The 23184-nt window shown below is 36.7% G+C and overlaps 1 protein-coding gene across 2 annotated transcripts in view; it reads left to right on the forward strand.

Annotated features, from left to right (window-relative positions):
- The window catches only part of LOC115979210 (ankyrin repeat-containing protein At5g02620-like), an 85317-nt gene extending 62681 nt beyond the window's left edge, over window positions 1-22636 (forward strand). The window contains exons 1-5 of one of the 2 annotated variants that reach the window (XM_031101191.1): window positions 6515-6578; window positions 17981-18624; window positions 19753-19920; window positions 20707-21239; window positions 21666-22636. In XM_031101191.1, coding sequence (XP_030957051.1) covers window positions 18000-18624; window positions 19753-19920; window positions 20707-21239; window positions 21666-22304 — 1965 coding nt within the window. In that variant the 5' untranslated portion in view covers window positions 6515-6578; window positions 17981-17999 and the 3' untranslated portion in view covers window positions 22305-22636. Of the gene's footprint in view, window positions 1-6514; window positions 6579-17980; window positions 18625-19752; window positions 19921-20706; window positions 21240-21665 lie in introns of those variants that run through there. The other variant, XM_031101192.1, reaches the window with a different exon arrangement.
- Window positions 22637-23184: the final 548 nt, after the last annotated feature.

A 23184-nucleotide genomic window follows, 5' to 3' on the forward strand; every position in this document is an offset into this window, starting at 1 on the left:
TGCTCTACATACTTATGAAATTTCAAGATGATGATCTGAGATTAATAACCATAGCATCAATCAAAGGTTTAAATTTCAAGTTTTTGTATTTACAATTGTGCATGAAAGATGGGCTTCTAAGTTGAATATTAAATAGGATATGATTGGTATGAAACTTGGTATACATGTTAAAAAAATAAATAATATATATAATCCAATAGTGAGATTTTTAAAATATTAATCAAATAAAAAGTTATTAGGTGATGCAACATTACTTAGAGTTATACCAGATATAGCTTTAACTAACAAAACTTTTTGAACCTAACAAAACTAACTTGAATCACAGAACAAGTTAACATAACAACACACACACAAAACAAGACCACCAACAATAATAGAGAATGCAAAACCAACCCACCAAATCCAAGAATATATAGTGATTGAGAAACTCACTCGTAATTAAGAAAACACTTTAGAAATCGATAACAAGTGAAAAAAAAAAAAAAAAAATCCCTCAAGAATCCAAGAAGACTGAAGAGAAAAACCCACAAAAATCCTCGCCTTATGATGTTGCTAGGACCTGTGTCATGGACATGCTTCAACACACACCAATCTGGTTTGAGAGAGAGAGAGAGAGAGTCGGATGGGCTACATGCAGCAAATACCAATTGTAATTTTTTAAGAAGAAGAATGAAACACTAAGCTAATTGCTTTCTCTATCAAACACAACCCTCCTTCTGCCACAACCCCAATCCCAATTTAAGGAAGAAAAGTTTTTAATTTTTAATTTTTTACTTAAGAGGAAGGATAAAAAAAGAAAAACCCGTTTTTTTTCTTTTTTTTTTTTCCTTTTATTTTTGAGTTCGTTGTCAAAAGAAGTTTATATGTTCATTATAATTTTATGAATGCCCAATTAATTTAAGTTACCAATATATATAATTTATCACTAACAGGATTGTAACATTATTTAACTCGGTGTGAAATACACTAGACTTTTTTCTCAAAATCATATATTTGAATAAGAGAATATTATTTATAAATTTATAAAAAAAATTAATTTTTAAATGCAGGGGCCATATGCATATATATTTCAAATTTTTTTTTTTTAAATTTATGACTGTTCATACATATATTTTCAATTTTTGGTTAAATATTTTTGGGAGCCATTGCCCCATTGTGGCTCTGCCATGGAGGAAAGAATACCACATTGTTGAAGTCTCAAAGTACTAAATATATGCTCAAACAAAAAACTTGTAGGATGTATTAATGTCAAAGTGTAATAGAGACTACAATTTGAGTTTGGAACGAGTGGTTAGACAAACTACAAAAGTGCATACTCGAGAGACAGAAGGGCTTGAAGAATTTCATGAAACAACGGGATGGTGCGTGCAGAGGTTAGGGCAGAAATGCGTGGTGCCAATAATGCGTAAGACAATGCTAGAAGAGACACACCTATAGCCAAATTCAATATAACTGCAATGACAATATATACAAATGTCACCTTCGCAGCAGCCTTTCAAGTTCCTGGTGAATACTAGGACGAAACGGGCTTGGCAGTTTTACGCAGAAACAAACACTTTCAAACCTTCCTGATATTTGATTGTTTGGCCTTTGGTACCTCAGCTGCGGTAATGTGCATCCACTTTGCGTTTACAATTTTTCCAGATATAAAATATCCTCGCCTCGCCGGTATGCAGAAATGCTACAAGTGCCGTTAGTTGAATTCTCCATATTTTGGATGATCGTAGCCTTTTATGGGAGCGTGCAATCAGTCTTGGAAGAGGATGACCCTTCAAACCTTGCTTCTTGGGTTACGCTTTATTTAGTGATTTCCATTCTAATCCCCTTATTTCCGATTCTTGTTGTACAATGTATACAGTTAAGTTTTAGATTGTTCGCTACATTTTTGTGTCAAAATAAAATGTTGTAAGTGTTGTTTAAATTAGTTTGGTTTGTATTAAAGTGAATCAAAGATGCAGAATTTCATTAATCAAACTTCAAAGCAATTGCTAAAGCAAAATAATTTTTTGTTCAAGAGAAATTCAATATAGAAAGTTGGAAAAAATGCAAAATTTACCTTGTAAGTTTCACTTGAATTCATTTAAGTTCTTTAACTTTATTTTCATTCAATTGAGTCCGCTAATAAGTTTTAAATTTGTTCAATTAAGACCTTCTTCCACTTCTGTTAAGTGTTTGCCGTTAAAGTGCCCAATTTTGATTTTCTTTAATTTAAAAAAAAAATATATATATATATATATATTTTTTTTTTTGAAAAAGAAAAAGAAAAAGAAAAAGAGCAGATTTGGTTTTCCAAATCGACATGATGAAGAAACCTCGGTAACCCAAATCAAGAAATACACTTCTTCTTTACCTTCACTGGCCACCTTTCCCTTCTATCTCCACCTCTTTCTTAGCCTCACTTTAAACTCAAACCTTAGTTTTCAACCCTGTTGCTACCCCCAGAAACCAGGCCAAGGAGTTAGTGACCAACCCACTTTGAATTTCTTGTTCTCATATGCCTACCTCTCTCTCTCTCTCTCTCTCTCTCTCTCTCTCTCTCTCTCTCTCTCTTTGCAATTGGAATTTGATCAATTTGGTGGGGATTTTTATTTTATTTTCAAGTTTGATCAATAAACATATTTAAGATTAGTATGTTTTTGTATATGTTTTTCTTATTTTGAAGTTTCAGTCATTGGAGTCTAGAACCCACATAAATATAATATATATATATATATATATATATATATAATAATAAGAACATGTAAAATTGTGAGATCTTAAAAACTTATGTAGAAAAATATTATAATATCTGTCAAAATTTAATATTTTATAATTAAAGATATGTTCCTCCTTGTACTTCTTTCATACTATTTTAAGTCACTTGATCATGGCACTAAGAGGAATTTTTCCTTTCCTTTTTTATACTTTTAATTCCTTTATTATATACCTTACTTGGTTCTTTCATGTACTTCTTCGTTACTAAATTGTTGTCTATAGGGGTGTTCGCGGTACGGTGCGGTTTTGGATCATTTTTAGCACCACACTTTGCGGTGCGGTTTAGCTAAAATCATAACTGCACCGTACCTTGTTTTTGTGGTCACATGTGCGGTGTGGTACAGTTTAGAATTTAGTCAAAACTATAATTGCACCGCATCTCATTTTTACGGTCATACGTGCAATACTATGTATAAGATGCGGTTTGAAGTCGGTATATTTTTCAAATTTTGGGCTTTTCTTACTCAACCCAAACTATTTTTTTCCCTTTTTTGGGGCCAAGTTTTAAATTATTGAGCTAGTTTTTCTTTATTTTGGGTTGGCTTTTCTATTCAATACTTGCTAGGGTTATTAAACTTTTTTTTTTAATTTTTTTGAAAACTAGGGTTATTAAACTATTAATAATATATTTAATATTAAAAATAAATAAATATATTAATATGTAGAGAGGGTGCGGTGCGGTACGGTTTGTGTGGTTTTCTTATTATAAAACTGCAAACCGCACTGCCTCATGCAGTGTGGTGCGATGCAGTGCGGTGCACTATTACTTGCAGTGCGGTGTGGTTATGCCATTTTGCGAGCGGTTTTGATGCAGTTTTTGCGGTTTGTATGGTTTATGCAGTTTGATGAACACCCCTAGTTGTCTATATATAATCCCATCCACACCCCCCAAAAAAAAAAAAAAAAACTAAATGTTGTCTATAAAATTGAATGCTTTCCTTGAATAATTTACGGATGATACCGAAAATGTGGGGACACCAACTGGGGCAAGCTTCTATTACTAAATCATATCTTATTTAAGAGCTCTCTCTCTCTCTCTCTGATATATATATATATATATATATATTGTTAATTCAGCAAAAACAAAACAAAGCAAAAAACAAAAATACTCTTAAGGGTCGAAAAATCAATCCAAACTCATTTGCCTACCCACTTAAATAACCCAAATCCACCTAATTATTAATTGGTTTAAATAGGTATTAACCCCAATTAAATTGAATTAACATTAATGTCTATTGAGTTTTACTAGGTATCCAATTAAACCCAATTACTAAGTTTCTACAAATCACCAACTCTAAAGGATTTTAGGAGTACTTTGGTTATTTTCAAGCTTCAGAAACATTTTGGTAATTTTGATTATTGGGTAATTGTGTGAGTTGGAGTTTACTCATAATAATTGAGTGGGGTTGGGTTTGAGTTAGAAGTAATTAGTCAAATGGAAAATAATTGCGTAAATAAGTTTTATATACCCAACCTAATTATGCTCACCTATTTGACACCCCTAGAAAAAAGTAACAAGATGTTCATAGAGGACCTTGAGCCTAGCGGCACTTTTCTTTATAAAGTAAAAGTAGTAGTGGGCCTAACAATACTTCATGATTCACTTTTCTATATGTATAATGAAATTTATATTCAATTAAACACATAAATATATATATATATATATATATATATATAAAAGAATGTGTAAAATTGTGAAATCTTAAAAATTTATGTAGCAAAATAATATAATATCAATCAAAAGTTAAAACTTTATATTTATTAATTATAGATATGTTCCTCCTTGTACTTCATTAATTCATACTATTTTAAGTCACTTGTTCATGACACTAAGAATAATTTTTCCTTTCCTTTTTATTACTATTAATTCCTTTATTATATACCTTACTTGGTTCTTTCATGTACTTCTCTGTTACTAAACTATTGTCTATAATCCCATAATAAAAAATTAAAAACAAAAACAAAACTGTTGTCCATAAAAGGGACACCAACAGGGGCAAGCTTTTGTTACTAAATCATATCATATTTATGTAAGAGCTCTCGGTTTTTTTTTTTTTTTTTTTTTTTCTAATTATTTTGTTTGTCTTTTTTTTTTAATTATTATTTTTAATGATGTACAAAACTTTGAAATGAAAAAAAAATAAAAAAGAAAAGAAAAAAAGTACTACTAATTCAGCAAAAACAAAACAAAAGACAAAAAATTACTCTTAGAAAAATGTAACAAGATGTTCATAGAGGGCCTAGCGGCTTGCGGTACTTTTCTTTATAAAGTAAAAGCAGTAGTGGGCCTAGCAATTCTCCATGATTCATTTGTTCCCAACCCCATCAAATGTTTGATGCCAAAGATGCCCACTGAGCAAGTGGTTACCCACTTTAATTAATTGCCTAAACTAGCAATTGACACTCATTTGAAACTGTTCGTACCGCTTTGGTATATCCCTTAAAAAAAAAAAAAAAAATACTCAGTATATAATTCCTTTATTATATTCCTTACTTGAATTCCTTGATATAATATGTTCCTAACGTTATACTTCATTTTTACTATTTTAAGTCACTTCTACTTTTTCTTTTTGTATATTCATTAGTACATATTTGTTTTTGATACATTAATAGTTTGTTGTACAAGAATTTGAACTCTAAATATATCTATTGAAATTATCACTAATAAGAAATTTTCATTTTCTTATTTGAACTCTTTAATATATTTTTTCTTTTATTATATTCTGTACTTGAATTTTTTATATACAAAATTTTCTTTTCCTTTTTTAAATTCTTTAGAGCATAGACTTTGAATTGAATATATATATATATATATATATCTTTCTATATTAGAAAGATCACTTATAAGAAAAATTTTATTTTTCTTTTTCTTAATTCTTTAGTACATAATTCCTTTTATTATATCCCTCACTTGAATTCCTTAATATAAGATTTTTTTTTCTTTTTTTAATTATTATTAAATTTTTTTTTTGGTAATCTGGAAATTTCATTAAAAGAAGCCATTATTTAGAACATAGTTCCTTTGTGAGTTCTACTTAACTCAATCGGTAAAGTCTCTTGTTGTTGAGTAAGAGATCTATGATTTAAACTCTGCTTACACCACAAATCGATCAGTGTCTTAGTCTAATAATAAAGTACAAGTATCATGGAATAAACGCCATAAGTTAAAATTTTATCATATCAAAAAATAAAATTATAAAAGTTGTTGTGTGATTATGTATAATGATTGAATGATAAACGGAATGAAAGACAGATTACACATAAAGGTTTACTTGGTCAGCTTAACGTTCCTTTAGTATATCCTTTACTTGAATATATTATGTTCCTAGCTCATACTTCCTGCTTACTATTTTATGTCACTTCTAATAAAAAATTGATAGCTGGTGGTGCAAGGATTTAAAGTATTAACATCTTCGTTGAAAACACCAAAAAATATTAGTTGCACTACTAAATTCTTAAATATTATTAAGTACATAATTCTTTTATTTTATCCCTCAGTTGAATTTCTTAACACAATAAGTTTCTGCTTGTACTTCCTTCGTATAAGTCACTTGACCATAACACTAAACAAGAATTTTTCTTTTCCTTTTTCATATTCTCTACTACTTTATAGTTCCTTTTTTTATATCCAACTACCTTTATTTTTTTAGAATCTATTATATCCCTTACTTGAATGCCGACATATCATGATTCTAGCTTGTACTTCTTTATTACTAAACTGTAGTCATTAAATTTGAACGGTCTCCTTAGATACTTAACAGATGATACGGAAAGTCGCGATACCAACAATACTGCGCTTGCGGAACTAAATCATAGCTATTCAAGTAAGAGCTCTCGTTCTTTCTTTATTTTGTTTATTGTTATTCGTTTTCCTGCATAGAACTTTCAAATGCAGATCGCAGCAAAATACTGTTAGAAAAATGTAACAGGATGTTCATACTGAACCTAGCAATAAGTCTCTTTCTCTCTTCTCTCTCTCTCAATTTATTATTTTATTTTATTAATTTATTATTCAGGTATTTTAACACATGCACGAAAAAAAAGAAGAATATCTTAAAAAAATTGAGAGTAGGGTATATCTAAAATTATATAACTCTTGAATATACAACACAGACTTTAAACCTTTTTAACTCAACCCCATCAAATGTTTGATACCAAATATGTCTACTATGCAAGTGGTTGCCCGGTTTAACTACCTACTAGTTTCTAATGCCTACCCACTCATGGACCCATTTAAGAAAAACCATTAATATGTACTCAACCGTTCTTATTCTTCTACTTCTTTTTAATTTTATTTTTTATTTGATTGTTGGGAATAGAAATTTTTGAACTATGAGTGTTTTCATTAGAAATATTACTAGAACTACCAAGACTCTCAGCGTTATTCTAGCTTCTGTAGAAATGAAAGAAAAAAAAAATGTGATAAAGAATATTTTATGGAAAAATGTATCAAGTTGTTGGATCAAATTGACTATGAAGTGACTATTGGATATTTTGTATATTCAAGCAAGTTGTAAGACAAATTTGATCCCACGTGAAGACAGTTGCTTAATCCCACTTTGAAAGTGGAAAAGTGTTAATATCTATTTAGTAGAGAGAGAAAATAAGCTCAGTGAAGTTGGTCAGAAATCATGGCCAACCCAAGTGTCATGCGATCGTTGGGTAGACTGAGATATTAGGTGAGACTCCTCGGGCTCTCTATTTAAAGTTGGTTTGACCAAGATGTTAGATGAGTGTTAGGAAAGATTATATAGAATAGCAATTTTTGCAGTTTTTAAGACCAAAAGTTGTATCATTTGATACATAAACATTTGTTAATATTGGAAAATTGTTTTCAAAATTTTTAACTGATATAACAATATAATTTCAAGATAACTTCTAACTTTCTCTTAGAAGCACTAAAATTTTGGTGGGTCTTCTAAAAAAAAGAGTGTAATTTGTAGAATCCAATAGATTCAAATATATGTTAAAAATAAATTTGTAGTAACTCTTTAGTAACTTGAGTGTAAAGGTAAATATTATCTAAGGAAAATGGTTTCATTGTGCCACTAGCCATTAAAATTTCTTTTTGTTATATAAAATTTTCTTATTTCTTTCATTGTTCATCCCAATTTTCTTGAAAAATAACAAGACTTAAAACTCGAGAAAAAAAAAGGAACAAATTATTGTGTCATATTGTAGAGGCATGCAAGACCTCAATTAGAACTCAAGTCTCCTTGTTGAAAGCCCAAAGGTTTCATCTTCCGGTATTGATAAATATACGTACGTTGGCAAAACAATATTTGGAAACAAATCCAAAAATTTTATTTGGTCATTTAAAACCTATCATATATATATATATATATATATCAACTTTTTTGATAATCACCTATCATATATATCAAGTTGTCAACTTTTAAGTTATTGCTTGGAACTTTTACTCATACTCTAGGAATATGTATGATTCTTTCAATCTCTTCAAACAAGATTAGACCATTAAATAATTTTTTATTTGAATGTGTATTTTAACAATTTCTTCATTGGATTTTCTTTTATAATATATATAGTTACAAATTTTCTAGATGACAACTGTAAGGACACGATTTTGTGACGAACCTAAACAGTATTGGGTTCGTACGTAAAAGGCCCAGATAATATGATTTGTAGAGCGTGGGTGTAAAGAACTAGGTTAACTGTGGTATCTACCTCCAAGATTTACTCTCAAGCCCGTTCAAGGTTTTAAAGTTGGTATAATGAACGTTTTTCTTTAGTCACTAGTGCAACTCTCTCTCTCTCCTCTTACTTTCTTCTCTCCAGTTTATGTCTGTTCTTCTCCTTTCTTTTTTTCTCGATCCCCCTCTTCATGTTCTTCTTTTAGTTTATATACTCCCCTTTGCGCTCCATCCTCGCCGCACACGTGTAGGTTGTGTCTGGAGGATTTCTTTCTGTCCCATCTGGCACCTCCTGGAACTTCCTATGGGCAGCTGTAAGGCTGCTTCCCTACTGTTCAGGTATCACCTCCACATTAATGCGGCCAGAGAGTTGGTTGAGAGGTCATTAATGCGGAGGCAGCTGTAATTTCAGATATTTGTTTGTCTTATCTCTTTCATCTTTAGTCGGCTACTCTACCCTTTGAGATGACCTAATTCTGAGATCTGATCGCAGCGAGACCACGTCCTGATCGTCCTCGGACGCGATCGTCCTCGGATGCGTACTGCCGAGGAGCATGGTGTCCTCGGACGGGTATACGGCCTCGGATGGGCCACTGGCCCAACAACCCTGAACCAATTCTGAATCCTATGGGCCTATTAATCGAACGATCCCCACAATAGCCCCTCAAAATCCTACTTTTCGACTCCTCAGGAGAAAAGGTGGATTTTGACGTCATAAGCCTGCACCTATGCGCATTTTTCATTAACTAGAACGCTAACTCACCCCCCATTTTTTACAGATCATCCAAAATACTTTCAAGTTAGATGAGATGCTCAACGCTTGCTCCAACCAGCTAGATGGTGAAAGGAAAAGAAGGGTAATGGCTGTACAAACCTTGTCCAAATCTGAACAGGATTTAATCGTCGCAAGGAAAAAACTACAGGTTGAAGAAGAAGCTCGCAAGAGTGCTGAATCGACATCAGAAGGCTACCAGAAGCAGGTCGAGGAACAAGCCAAGCTTCTGCGTGAGGCGAATGCCGAGCTGAATAAGACTCAGGAGCAAGTTCTTGTTCTTAAAAAGCATCTAGAAGAGACTCAGAGGCTAAGGGAGAAAGCTGAAAAGCTCAAAGAACAAGCCAAGAAAGCGAAAATCAAGACCAAACAGGCAATGAATGAAGCCGAGGAGAAGGGCTACGAAATTGGGATAGCTGAAACTGAGAAAGACTTAAGAGCCGAAGTTCCGGAGGTGTGCCGCATCTTCTGCGCGAGAACCTGGAGTGAGGCTCTTAACCGTGCTGGGGTTGAAGCCTCATCTGAACTACGTAAGCCAGAGAACGTATATTACCCCGAAGCGATACGCTCCTCAGCTCCTCAACCATACCAGGCTGATACCCCTTCCCCAGCTATTAACCCTAACGAGGAGGTTTTGCCTCGCAATTCCCCTCCAGGAGCTTCCCCCAACAAACCCACCACTGCTTCGAAGGCAGAGACGGTCTCACAGGGTTTTCAACAAGAATTGGACTCCACAGTTCAATCAACTGGGGATATTACCAACTAAAAGTAAAAAAGTAGAAACTGTTTTGTAATTTTAAATAGACACTTAATAGAGTACTTTCTTGCTTACTTTCTTATCATTTTGATGGCTCTAAGTTATATTCACACTTACTTACTTTGTCATCGTAATTTTGTATGGGTTCATCTCAATCACCTTTCTCATTGTACGCCAACCTTGCATTCGAAACTCTCTCTTTCTGTCTCCTTAATGAATGTTCATAGGGCATTATTTTCACCAAGTTTATGATTTAGAAAACTCATCACCGCTCTATTTACCATTTAATAATTCAATATACCACTTAGCAGGTCAATTTCTACTGAGTTTGTGGTCTGAGGATTTGGCATAACATAGTTTTTGTTTAACAATACAACATGAATGAAAGGATGTTAATTTCCACTAAGTTTACGATCCGAGGACCTGGCATAACTTAGTTTCTTTTTAACAATTCAGTATGAATGATAGGATGTTAATTTCCACTAAGTTTGCGATCCGAGGACCTGGCATAACTTAGTTTCTGTTTAACAACTCAGTATGAATGATAGGATGTTAATTTCCACTAAGTTTGCGATCCGAGGACCTGGCATAACTTAGTTTCTTTTTAACAATTCAGTATGAATGATAGGATGTTAATTTCCACTAAGTTTGCGATCCGAGGACCTGGCATAACTTAGTTTCTGTTTAACAATTTAGTATGAATGATAGGATGTTAATTTCCACTAAGTTTGCGATCCGAGGACCTGGCATAACTTAGTTTTTGTTTAACAATTCAGTATGATAGGATGTTAATTTTCACTAAGTTTGCGATCTGAAGACCTGGCATAACTCAGATTCTGTTTAACAATTCAGTATGATAGGATGTTAATTTTCACTAAGTTTGCGATCTGAGGACCCGGCATAACTCAGTTTCTGTTTAACAATTCAGTATGATAGGATGTTAATTTCCACTAAGTTTGCGATCTGAGGACCTGGCATAACTCAGTTTCTGTTTAACAATTCAGTATGATAGGATGTTAATTTCCACTAAGTTTGCGATCCGAGGACCTGGCATAACTTAGTTTCTATTTAACAATTCAGTATGATATGACAGGATGCGAAATTTACAGGATGCATATTTGACGTAAGTTAAAAGAGAATATTTGAATTAAAACTTCTTTACTAGTAATAATACCTTCTGAGATTATTTACATTCCAAGGATGGAGTACAGGTTTTTCATCTAGGTCCTCTAGATAGTAAGCCCCTATTCCTGCTACAGAAGTAATCCGATATGGTCCCTCCCAATTGGGTCCCAGTTTTCCCCAATTTGGATTCTTAGTGGCCCCCAGGACTTTTCTCAGCACCAGATCTCCTATGGCTAACGGCCTCATCCTCACATTGCTATCATAGCACTGCTTGAGTTTGTGCCGGTAGTAAGCTAGCCGAACCATCGCGCTCTCCCTTCGTTCTTCAATCAGGTCTAAACTTTTTTCCAACATCGCATCATTATTACTAGAAGAGAATGCACTGGTCTTCAACGTTGGGAATCCAGTTTCCAGGGGAATAACGGCCTCGGCCCCATAGGTCATGAAGAAGGGAGTTTCTCCCGTCGAACGTCGGGGTGTGGTCCGATACGTCCAAAGCACATGTGGTAGTTCTTCCACCCATTTTCCTTTCGCGTCGTCTAGTCTCTTTTTAAGCCCATTGACAATGACTTTGTTAACAGCTTCAGCCTGTCCATTGCCCTGCGGATAGGCTGGAGTGGAATATCTGTTTCTTATTCCCAGTTCTGAACAGCATTTCCTAAAGGCATTGCTATCGAACTGTAGCCCATTGTCCGAAACAAGAGCTCGTGGGACTCCAAATCGCGTAACAATGTTCTTCCAAACAAACTTCTTCACATCTACGTCCCGGATGTTCGCCAAGGGCTCAGTTTCAACCCATTTAGTAAAGTAGTCTGTGCTGACCAGCAGGTACTTCTTGTTTCCTATAGCTTTAGGAAAAAGGCCGACAATGTCCAGCCCCCATTGTGCAAAGGGCCAAGGGCTTGAGAGAGGGTTAAGAACTCCTCCGGGTTGGTGGATATTCGGAGCATATCTTTGACACTGATCGCATTTCTTAACGTACTCCTGCGCTTCTTTCTGCATATTCGGCCACCAATAACCTTGCGTTAGTGCTCGGCATGACAGGGACCTTCCTCCTGTATGGCTTCCACAAATGCCCTCATGCAACTCTTCCAGGATTGATTCTGCTGTCTCAGGAGGCACGCAGAGCAAGTATGGCCCAGAGAAGGACCGTCTATATAGCTTTTTATCCTCGGATAACCAGTACCGAGGTGCTCTCCTTCGTATTTTCTCAGCTTCCACCTTGTCTTCGGGCAACACGTCACTGTCGAGAAATTTTAATATAGGGTCAATCCAGCATGGCGTCAAACTAGCTTGACGAATTTGGCAAACTACCTTTTCTGGTGAAGTGGGAGTACGCAAGTCTTCGACGATAATTACCCGAGGGAAATTTCGTACTGAGGAGGTGGCAAGGGTCGCTAAGGAGTCAGCGTGGGTATTTTCACCTTGTGGAATATGTAATACGTCAAAAGATTCGAACTCTGTTCGCATATGCCTAACCCGGTTCAGATACCCTTGCATCCTTGGGTCTCTGGCCTCCAACTCTCCAGTCACCTGGCCAACGACCAGCTTCGAGTCCGAGAACAGTTTCACCGCCTTTCCACCCATTTTATGGACTATGCTCATTCCCATTATCAGAGCTTCGTACTCTGATTCATTGTTAGTAGCCGAGAATCCTAGTCTTAGCGACTTCTCGATGATGACCTCTTCGGGAGATATCAGAACCAATCCCAATCCAGCTCCCCGTTGGTTTGCGGCCCCATCCACGTATACCTTTCATACCGGCCCTCCTGGCGCGGATATCACGCCAACCGATTTTTCATCCATATAATCTTGATTCCTACTAACTTCCTCAGGGCACTCAGCGAATTCAGCTACCAAATCGACGAGAACTTGACCCTTCACAGAGGTGCGGGGCATGTATTTGATGTCAAAAGCACCCAGAATCGTTCCGCACTTGGCAATTCTGCCGGTATAGTCAGCACTTCTAAGTATGGATTTGAGAGGCAATTGGGTCAAAACAACTACAGTGTGAGCTTGAAAATAGTGCGGAAGTTTACGTGTTGCATGGACGACTGCCAGTATGGCCTTCTCTAACGACAGATATCTCACCTCGGCTTCATGGAGGGATTTACTTACATAATAAACTGGCCTCTGGACGCCATTGTCTTCTCGCATCAAGACGAAACTGACTGCGTGAGGAGCTACCGCCAGATAGGCATACAACACCTCATCCACTTCAGGGCTAGACATGATCGGCGGTTTGGATAAATAGTCTTTCAACTGCTGGAACGCCTCAGCGCACTCCTCGGTCCATTCGAATCCCTGCCACTTATGTAACAGACGGAAAAAAGGACGACACCTTTCAGCCGACCTAGAGATGAACCGGTTCAACGCAACAGTCATCCCCGTCAACCTCTGCACTTCCTTTGGATTTCGAGGCGCTTGCAAGTCGTTAAGGGCCCTAATCTGATCTGGATTCACCTCAATTCCCCTATGGGTCACCATGTACCCCAAGAATTTCCCGGAACCTACACCAAAGGAGCACTTCGAAGCATTCAGGCGCAACTTATGTTCTCTCAGTATCCCGAAGATGCTAGTGAGGTCCTCCACATGTTCAGTCACTACCTTGCTTTTCACCACCATGTCATCAATATAAACTTCAATACTTCTGCCCAGCTGTGGCTCAAACATTTTCGTCATCATGTGTTGGTAGGTAGATCCAGCGTTTTTCAGACCGAAGGGCATCACCTTGTAATGGTAGTTCCCAACCGGGGTCACGAAAGCGGTCTTTTCTTGATCATCGGCGGCTAACGGTATTTGGTGATACCCTTGAAAGGCATCCAAGAAACTCATCCTAGGGTGGCCCACGGTCGCATCCACCAGCTGGTCAATCTTCGGCATAGGAAATGGGTCATTGGGGCATGCCTTATTAAGATCCGTGAAATCCACACACACTCGCCATTTCCCCGTCTTCTTCTTCACTACCACCGTATTGGCCAGCCATTGGGGGTAAAAGACTTCTTTGATAGTTCCAGCCTGTTTTAGCTTGGCAACTTCACTTCGGACTGCCTCGGCATGCTCTTTCGATGGTCGCCGAGGAATTTGCCTCTTGGGGGGAACGGCAGGATTTACATTGAGTCGATGACAAATGAAACTTGGGTCTACTCCTGGGGCTTCATACGGGTCCCATGCAAAGACGTCCACATTAGCTCGAAAGGAACTCCAGCAAACACGCTTTCTCTTGCAGAGGCAACTTGGCCCCAACCCGGAAGAATTTATCTGGATCATCAGCAACAGTCACCTTCTCCAGATCTTCACACTCTACCCCATTGGTTGGTACGTCTAAACCTAATGCTGGTGACTTTAATTGCTATGACTCATTATCGGCTGTAGCCGAGGTTTCAGCCTCCGGCCGATGCCGAATAGTCGCTACTTGGCATTGCCGAGCAGTCGCTTGGTTCCCTACTATCTCCAGCACTTGGTCTCCGGATGGCTACTTCACCTTCTAATGTAGGGTGGATGAAACCGCTTTAAGTGTGTGAATCCAAGGTCTGCCCAAGATAACTGTATACGGAGAATAAACATCTACGACAATAAAGTCCACCTCCACCACCTCCGCGCCTGACTGCACGGGCAGCCTGATTAGCCCCATGGGAATGACTAACCTTCCCTCAAAACTGATTAGAGGGGAATTATAGGTTGTCAAGTCCTGCTGTTTCAAACCTAGCCCCTTGTATAAATCCGGATACATCACATCCGCTGCGCTTCCCTGATCAACTATCACTCTTCGGACATCGTACCCACTAATTCTCAGCGTTACCACCAAGGCATCCTCATGGGGTTGTATGGTTCCAACCAAATCTTCATCTGAAAAACCCAAAATCAAGGGGACACGCCTCTTGGTTCTCTTCCATGCTTGAGAGCGATCCTCGGTCGGGGATCGGGACACCGACAATACTCTGGTGGGGCAAGATCCAGTCCTACCCGGGGCCGCAAAGATGACGTTGATCGTACCCCGAGGGAGCCTTGATGAAGCATCCCCACGCAACTCGGAACCTGCTTGGCTCGCCCTTCCGCTGGAGTGATGCAAGAGCTGCCTTAATTTCCCCTCCCGGACCAACTGCTCTAAATGGTCCCATAAATTCCTGCAGTTGTCTGTCGTGTGCCCATGGTCCTGATGGTAATGGCAATACAAACTTGGGTTGCGTTTTGTAGGCTCTCCCGCCATCCTGTTCGGCCATTTGAAAAATGGCTCGTCCTTTATCTTCTCCAAAACCTGCTGAACAGGCTCCCGAAATACCGCATTAACAACCTGGACATCCGCCGAGGCCGACTGGCCAACAAAGTCCCTCCTTGGTCGGTTGTTATTATAACGATCCGACCTGAAATCCCTCCTCTCCTGAGGGATCATCTTGGCCTTTCCTTTCCCCTGAAGTTGATCCTCCTCTATCCTTTTGTACTTCTCTATTCTGTCCATCAGTTGGCGCACACTGGTAACAGGTTTACCCGTCAAGAATTTCCTCAAGTCGTGATCAGCTGGGAGACCGGCTTTGAAAGTGGTTATAGCCACAGCGTCATGCTTCCCTCCTATTTCGTTAAACATCTCCCAATACCTATCCGAATAGCTCTTGAGAGTCTCGCCCTCTCGCATAGACAAGGTCAACAAGGACCCCAGCGGCAAAGGAGTCCTGCTGCATGTAATAAAACGAGCACCAAAAGCCTGGGTCAGTGCTTTGAAAGATCCAACAGAATTGGCCCTTAAGCCATTGAACCACCTCATCGCCGTTGGACCCAAACTCGACCGAAAAATCTTGCACATCAGAGTATCATCCCTGGAATGAATAGCCATCTTCTGGCTGTAATAGCTTACATGTTCCACCGGATCCGAATGGCCATCATACAGAGAGAACGTAGGTTGATTGAACCGCCGAGGATGGGTAGCATCATCTATGCTTCTTGTAAAGGGTGACCTGGAAATTTGACTCAAGGCTTTGTTCATGGCATCGTTTCCCAAGCCCCTACTAGTTGGACTTTTACGCCTACGCCTATAGCGACGCTCCTCTTCGTAGGAGAAAGTCTCGCTCTGCGGAGTTCTCGACCTCCGCCTGTAGCTAGTTCCATCCGACTCCCCGGATGATAATTCGAAGCGAGGTGGGGAACGTTCCCGTCGTGCATGGCGCAACTCTCTCTTCAAGTCCGCAATCTCACGTTACAGATCCCCACCATGCTTCACGTGGGAAACGAGACTCTTCCCGCATGTATGGCTCCTCGTGGTATGAGTGGTATGTATACTCCCCTCCCGGACTAACCTCCGTTCGGGACTCCTTCGAGGACCACCATGCTGAGAGCCCCTTGATTCCGCCTGGTGCAAGTTGACATCATCCTGTTGCAGCCCCGCTGCTGGATGAGGTAGTTCCACTCCTTCCATCGGAAACGTTGTATCAGAGGTTGTACAAGCTAACACAAGCTCTCCCCACAGACGGCGCCAATTGTAAGGACACGATTTTGTGACGAACCTAAACAGTATTGGGTTCGTACGTAAAAGGCCCAGACAATATGATTTGTAGAGCGTGGGTGTAAAGAACTAGGTTAACTGTGGTATCTACCTCCAAGATTTACTCTCAAGCCCGTTCAAGGTTTTCAAGTTGGTATAATGAACGTTTTTCTTTAGTCACTAGTGCAACTCTCTCTCTCTCCTCTTACTTTCTTCTCTCCAGTTTATGTCTGTTCTTCTCCTTTCTTTTTTTCTCGATCCCCCTCTTCATGTTCTTCTTTTAGTTTATATACTCCCCTTTGCGCTCCATCCTCGCCGCACACGTGTAGGTTGTGTCCGGAGGATTTCGTTGTGTCCGGAGGATTTCTTTCTGTCCCATCTGGCACCTCCTGGAACTTCCTATGGGCAGCTGTAAGGCTGCTTCCCTACTATTCAGGTATCACCTCCACATTAATGCGGCCAGAGAGTTGGTTGAGAGGTCATTAATGCGGAGGCAACTGTAGTTTCAGATATTTGTTTGCCTTATCTCTTTCATCTTTAGTCGGCTACTCTACCCTTTGAGATGACCTAATTCTGAGATCTGATCGCAGCGAGACCACGTCCTGATCGTCCTCGGACGCGATCGTCCTCGGACGCGTACTACCGAGGAGCATGGTGTCCTCGGACGGGTATACGGCCTCGGATGGGCCACTGGCCCAACAACCCTGAACCAATTCTGAATCCTATGGGCCTATTAATCGAACGATCCCCACAACAACAAATAAAAAACTTTCTTAATTATAAAATACTTAGATTTCAAGTTTATATATATATATAGAAAAAAAAAATTACTTTCTCGGTTATATATTTTTTATTTTTTTCTCAAAAAAATTATTTTTAGAAAAAAAGAAAAAAAATTATGAATCGAATACCAAAATAACATCCTAGATACCCAACTTTTTTGTTCGTGTTAAAATAAATAGGAACAAATAATCCAATAGTAAAATTTTTAAAAACTAATCTGATAAAAGTTTTTGGTTGTTGTAACATTAACAAAAAATTACACCAATTGTGATTTGATTTGTGTATGTGTGTTCAATTTAATCAAATCTTGTACTTTGAAACTTGTTCACAAAAGTATTATTACGTTTAGTTTGAATTGTATAATTGTAAATCATAAACCTGAAAGTTGAGTTTTGCTTTTAACAAATACAAATTATTTCTCATTAACTGAGCCCATGCTGTTCATAGCGACTCAAATACTTTTAAGTGCGTTTTAAATGTATAATTCATAAAATTTAAATTATACATTTAATAATGAATTCGATTCAGATGGATTGTTTGAAAGATATAAAATAATAAGATACCCCCATATGGCATAGCAATTTTAGTTTATATATCATAGATAAGTTGGAAAAATGATTTTTCCCCTCTAATTATCTAAACTTTGAACTGCTTACACACAGAGAGATCAGTATTGACTACATGGGAAAAACTTGTTCAATGGATCCTGAAAAGGGCTTTCATGAAGTCCATATTGAGGACAACATAGAAGTAATACTTTGTAAACGCAAAATAGAATTATACAATGCTGTGGTTGAAGAACGTGAGGATTTCACAGTTGAGGCTGAAGTTCTTCGTGAGGTAACATCCACAAAGAACACCATTCTTCATGTTGCTGCAAAATCTGGAAACAAGGAAATTGCAAAAAAGATTATCGATTTAGACCCATCACTCTTGCACGAGCGCAACTCAAAAGGCAACACTCCCCTTCATATTGCCGCTAGTTTGGGGCATCAGGACATGACAAATTTTTTGTTGTCACAACGCCAACTCACGACGCTGTTGATGATTACAAATGAACGCAATGAAACTGCATTGCATGGTGCGGTACGAAATGGCCACAATAAGATTGTGAAGAAGCTAATTGAAAAATGTCCAAGCTTGACTTCATTACGCAATAAGGATGGACAATCTCCTCTCTTCATAGCCGTGGATAGAGGGTTTTTCGATATTGCTACACATATCCTAGACATTGAAGAATGCTGTGAGTACAAGGGAAGTAAAGGCATGAATATCTTGCATGCTGCTGCCATTCGCATAGATAAAAGTGAGTCCCCTAATATGTTTAAGTTTATCAATTTTGATTTTGCTCATTCGAGTGTTTATATATTTTAGAATATTTGTTTCACTATATTCTAAAATAATAAGTATAAATAAAACAAAAATAACAGTTACTTTTTTTATATATATAAAAAACAGTCTAAAACATAAGTTTTTTTTTTTTTTTTTTTTTTTTTTTTTTTTGGAGAAAGAAAAAAAAAAACTCAATTTACAATTATGAAAGAGAGAGAAGCATTTGTTACTGTTGAACATTCGGTTTTACTTGTGTCCAGTTGGAAAACAACTTTTTTTAGTTTTTTTACTAGAAGTATTATAAATATAAAACTGAAAACTATATAACATAAGCAAATTGATTTTTAGGGTAAAAGTACTGTAGCTTAAAATAAATAAATAAAAAGTAAAGTGAAACTCATGATAAGCAAAGATGCGAGAAAAAATATAGTACGAGTGTAGGACCACAAATAGTAGTTTTTTTTTACCAAAAACAATGCCTAACTGCAGCTTTTTGGCCAAAAACAATACCGGGCCATGTGAGAAAAGAAGCTACAAATAAAGCATATTTGCAGTGGCCAGTGGGACCAAAATATAAGCAAAAAACGGAAACTAAAAACTTATTGAAAATTCTTAGAGATAATTAGGTACAATTCATAAACGATCTGAAATATAGACTAGTCGGGTTCAAAAATAATTTGAAAGAAAGGCAATCTACCATGTGTTGTCTTATGGGTAGTGGAAGAAAATTACCAATATGTTTATCTATATTGACCCTTACAATATTAATTATTACTGCTTCGTTATTTTAGTTAACTCAATATACTGGTAAGTAGTTGTCAAATAAAAAATTTGGGTTCAAATCCCGTCTAGATTTTATAAGTTGAAATTGTATTGTGTGTGTATATATATTATGATTATTATTGTGGAGGAGTTAAATTTTTTCTAATTTTTTATGGGACTAGGAGGGTTTGTTACTAGCTTTACCTTTCCCTAAACTACATCATGATTATATGTGTCTTGGAAATTTTGGTACAGTGAAATAAGATATGAGTTGGGTTCAGGTTACGTTGTTATATTCTTTTGGCTAAGATCCGCTACTCTGGTCATTTATTTTTTGTAGGCAATCTGTTTAAACTTCGCACTGAAGAATATTTTACTTGGAAAGCTGTTGGCTCATTCTTAAGAGAAGTGCGTTATAATCTATATGCCATAAGAGATAGCTTTTATCAAACGAAGATCCCTAAGGAAATTTTGGACAAAAGAAGTAAACTCGATATCACAAAAATAGGTAATCCATTTCCCTTTGGGATGCTATATATTTCTCTCTCTCTCTTTTTATTTTTTCCTTAGATGAATTATACTACTTCTTATTTTATTTTATTTTATTTTTTAGAGTTTCAACATATGATGTTTGTTCCTAATGATAGCTCTTTATTATCAAACTAAAACACCAATCAGTTTTTGGTGTAAGCGAAAATTGAACCTCACATCTCTTATTCAACTATTAGACTTTACTAGATCTCTTAATATAATAATAATATTTTTCTTTCTTTTATCTAATTTTTTTTTTCTTTTAAGAATTCTAAATATGAATTTGATAATTATAGTAGTTACACATAGGCATTTATTATCATGGTATTTGTATATGCACATAAAATTTCAACATAATATGACTGTGAGGAGAAAATAAAAAGGGAATTTACTAATTAGGTTGTTCAACCTTGTGTCCTTCACAAGACAAGAGCCCAAGCAATTATATTTTCCCACTCGCTTTCTTTATAATACATTACAATAAAATCCATATTTATAATTGGGATTGTTCAATAAATTCAATGATAACTTTCTCTAACAATTGATCACTTGATTCACTATCAATGTTCTCTGGCTATCAAAGTTTTAATTTGGTTTTCCAGGATAGATTTGCCACACAAAACAATTGTCTCTGCTCGAGAGATTTTAAACAAAAAATCTTACTCAATGCACTCTCTTGATAAGTTGAAATGTGTAATTAAATAATGTAAAAATAAATAAATAAAAATCTTACTCTATGTGGTCTCTCTCTGTGTCTCTCCAGATTTTATGGAAAAAGTTATATACAAATTTCCAAAGGCAATTACGGAAGAGGATGACTTTGGCTGGACTCCTCTTCATTATGCTGCACACTTTGGCGAGGAAGAACTTGTGAAACTATTTTTGGACAGAGATACTTCCCTTGCTTACAAACAGAACAACGAAGGCATGTGTGCTCTTCACATTTCAGCCAAGAAAGGACATGTTAACGTAATGGGAATGTTCATTGAAAGATGTCCATATACTTGTCAATTGTTAGACAAAAGGCATAGGACAGCTCTTCATCTTGTAGCGGAAAGTGGACATACAAAAGCCCTTGAAGTTTTTTTCCAAAATAGGAAATTCGCTTTTCGTGATCTCATGAATGAGCAAGATGATGAAGGAAACACCCCTTTTCATATCGCTGCCGCAAATAGGCATTATGCACTATTAATGAGTCTGGCAGATGTTAGAAGAATGGGGGGTGCTGTGAACAATAAAGGGGAGAGTATTCTCGACATTATTCAAGCAGATAGTGAACTGATGGAAGATGAAAAGGTAAGCCATGCAAATCTTAACGTAGAATAGGCTTAAGATAGGGTGTGTTTAGATACCATTTATTTGTTGAAAACTGGAAATTTATTATTGAAAATACTGTAATAAAATAATTTTTAAAAGTGTGAATAATGCCATGGGACTCAAAAATGCATTAATATATGTGTTTTTGTGTTTTTGGCTGAGTCATGAATAGTGCTGTGGGACCCAACCAAAAAAGCAAATACTGAAAACGCACCACTCACCGCTATCCAAATTCTTTATTCAAAGAAAGTGACATTTCTCTGGATTGTTTTTGTAAAGATTAATATGGTAATGATAAGTGAAATATAAAATGAAATACTTAAAATAAGAATCATGCATGTACTCAAATGGGAAAATTACAATTTTAGGCATTAGGAAGTGACATTTCTCTCTAAATACTTGCAGAGGATAATCATGTCACATTTGGAGAGACACAACGTTCTATGGAGTTTGGACACAATGGTTGGCAGACAGACTACAAAAGTGAAGAGTTCTAAGGCAGAAGGAACTGGTGCAGCCAATTCTTCAGAGGAAAATGATAAGAAAGACAAAGAAGATGAAAATAAGAAAGCCAAAGAAGAAAAAAAAGATGATATCAAGGATTTGGCCAACTTCAATCTAGTGGTCGCCACAATCATTGCAACTGTAACTTTCGCAGCAGCCTTTCAAGTTCCTGGTGGAACTGGTGATGACGGCTTGGCAAATTTAGGGGAAAAAGGCAGTTTTGTGAAATTTCTGATATATGACTCGTTAGCATTTGGGTTTTCAGCTGTCTCAATTTTTGCTAACTTTGCGTATCCTTTTTTAGCAAAAGCTACTCGTATCACATACCCAATAATGTTCTCCTTGGTATTAACTGAATTCTCCCTCATCTGTTTGGTCCTTGCCTTTATAGAAGGCACAAGATCAGTCTTGACTGAAAATTCATGGCTTCCTGAGGTCGTGTATGCCTCTCTTTTTCCCATTTCGTATTTCTTAGTGAGACCAATTATCGTTAGGAAAACTTTCCTGTTCTCATCCCGTAAACTACCGTGGTACCTTTGAGTTCAGTTCAGTCTTAGCTCAAGATTCCAACATTGATCCCCCACTAGCTCTCCATGAGGTAGTAAGTAATCACATGTCATCAATTTCATCCTCAGTTCTAAGGGTTCGTAGTCGTAGCACCTTAATTTTCCCTTGTCTTATCTTCATTTCTGCAACCTGTGTTATTTTTACCGAAACTACAGAGTCCTCTGGCAGTTTGTTTAATAATTTATGTATAAATTGCTTGTATCTGGGTTGAAACATGAAAGTACAATGCAATTTGGTCTATCGGCCTTTATGGTTTGTCTGTCTCTTTTTACTTAATAATAAAGAACAGTTTGGAATCTATGTAATAATTGGTTCTTGGTTTGAAATGTTCCATACACAATTATGGTAGATTGTGATATGAAAGGAATGAATTGCGTTAGTGTTTTAAGACTTGTCCCGCATTGAAAGAAGACAGCTTTTGTTCGATATCTAATATAAATTTTGTCACAAGCACCAAACTTTTCATCCAAAATTTTGTGTGAAAAAACTGATAAAATTTCGGATTCAGATTTTCTAGATTTCCTAAAGTATTCTACTAAATAGATTTTCTTAAATCTTAACCATTATTTAATGATTTAATGGTCTAGATTTTGTCATGTCAGTATTCCACTAATAATAATTTTTTTTTTTGATAATGCACTAACAATAATCTTAATTGTTCTGTTTGCAACATTATTATAATATTTTAAAAATATTGTTAGTGGAATACTGACATAGTAGAATCTAGACTATTATATTATTAAAGTGTGGTTAGGATTTAAAGAAATCTATTGATAGAGTACCTTAGAAAATTTAGAGAATCTAAATCCTAAAATTTCCTATATCTAATACTTCTGCATAATTTCACAAAAGA

This window comes from Quercus lobata, chromosome 3, assembly GCF_001633185.2.
Source record: "Quercus lobata isolate SW786 chromosome 3, ValleyOak3.0 Primary Assembly, whole genome shotgun sequence".
Lineage (NCBI taxonomy): Eukaryota > Viridiplantae > Streptophyta > Magnoliopsida > Fagales > Fagaceae > Quercus > Quercus lobata.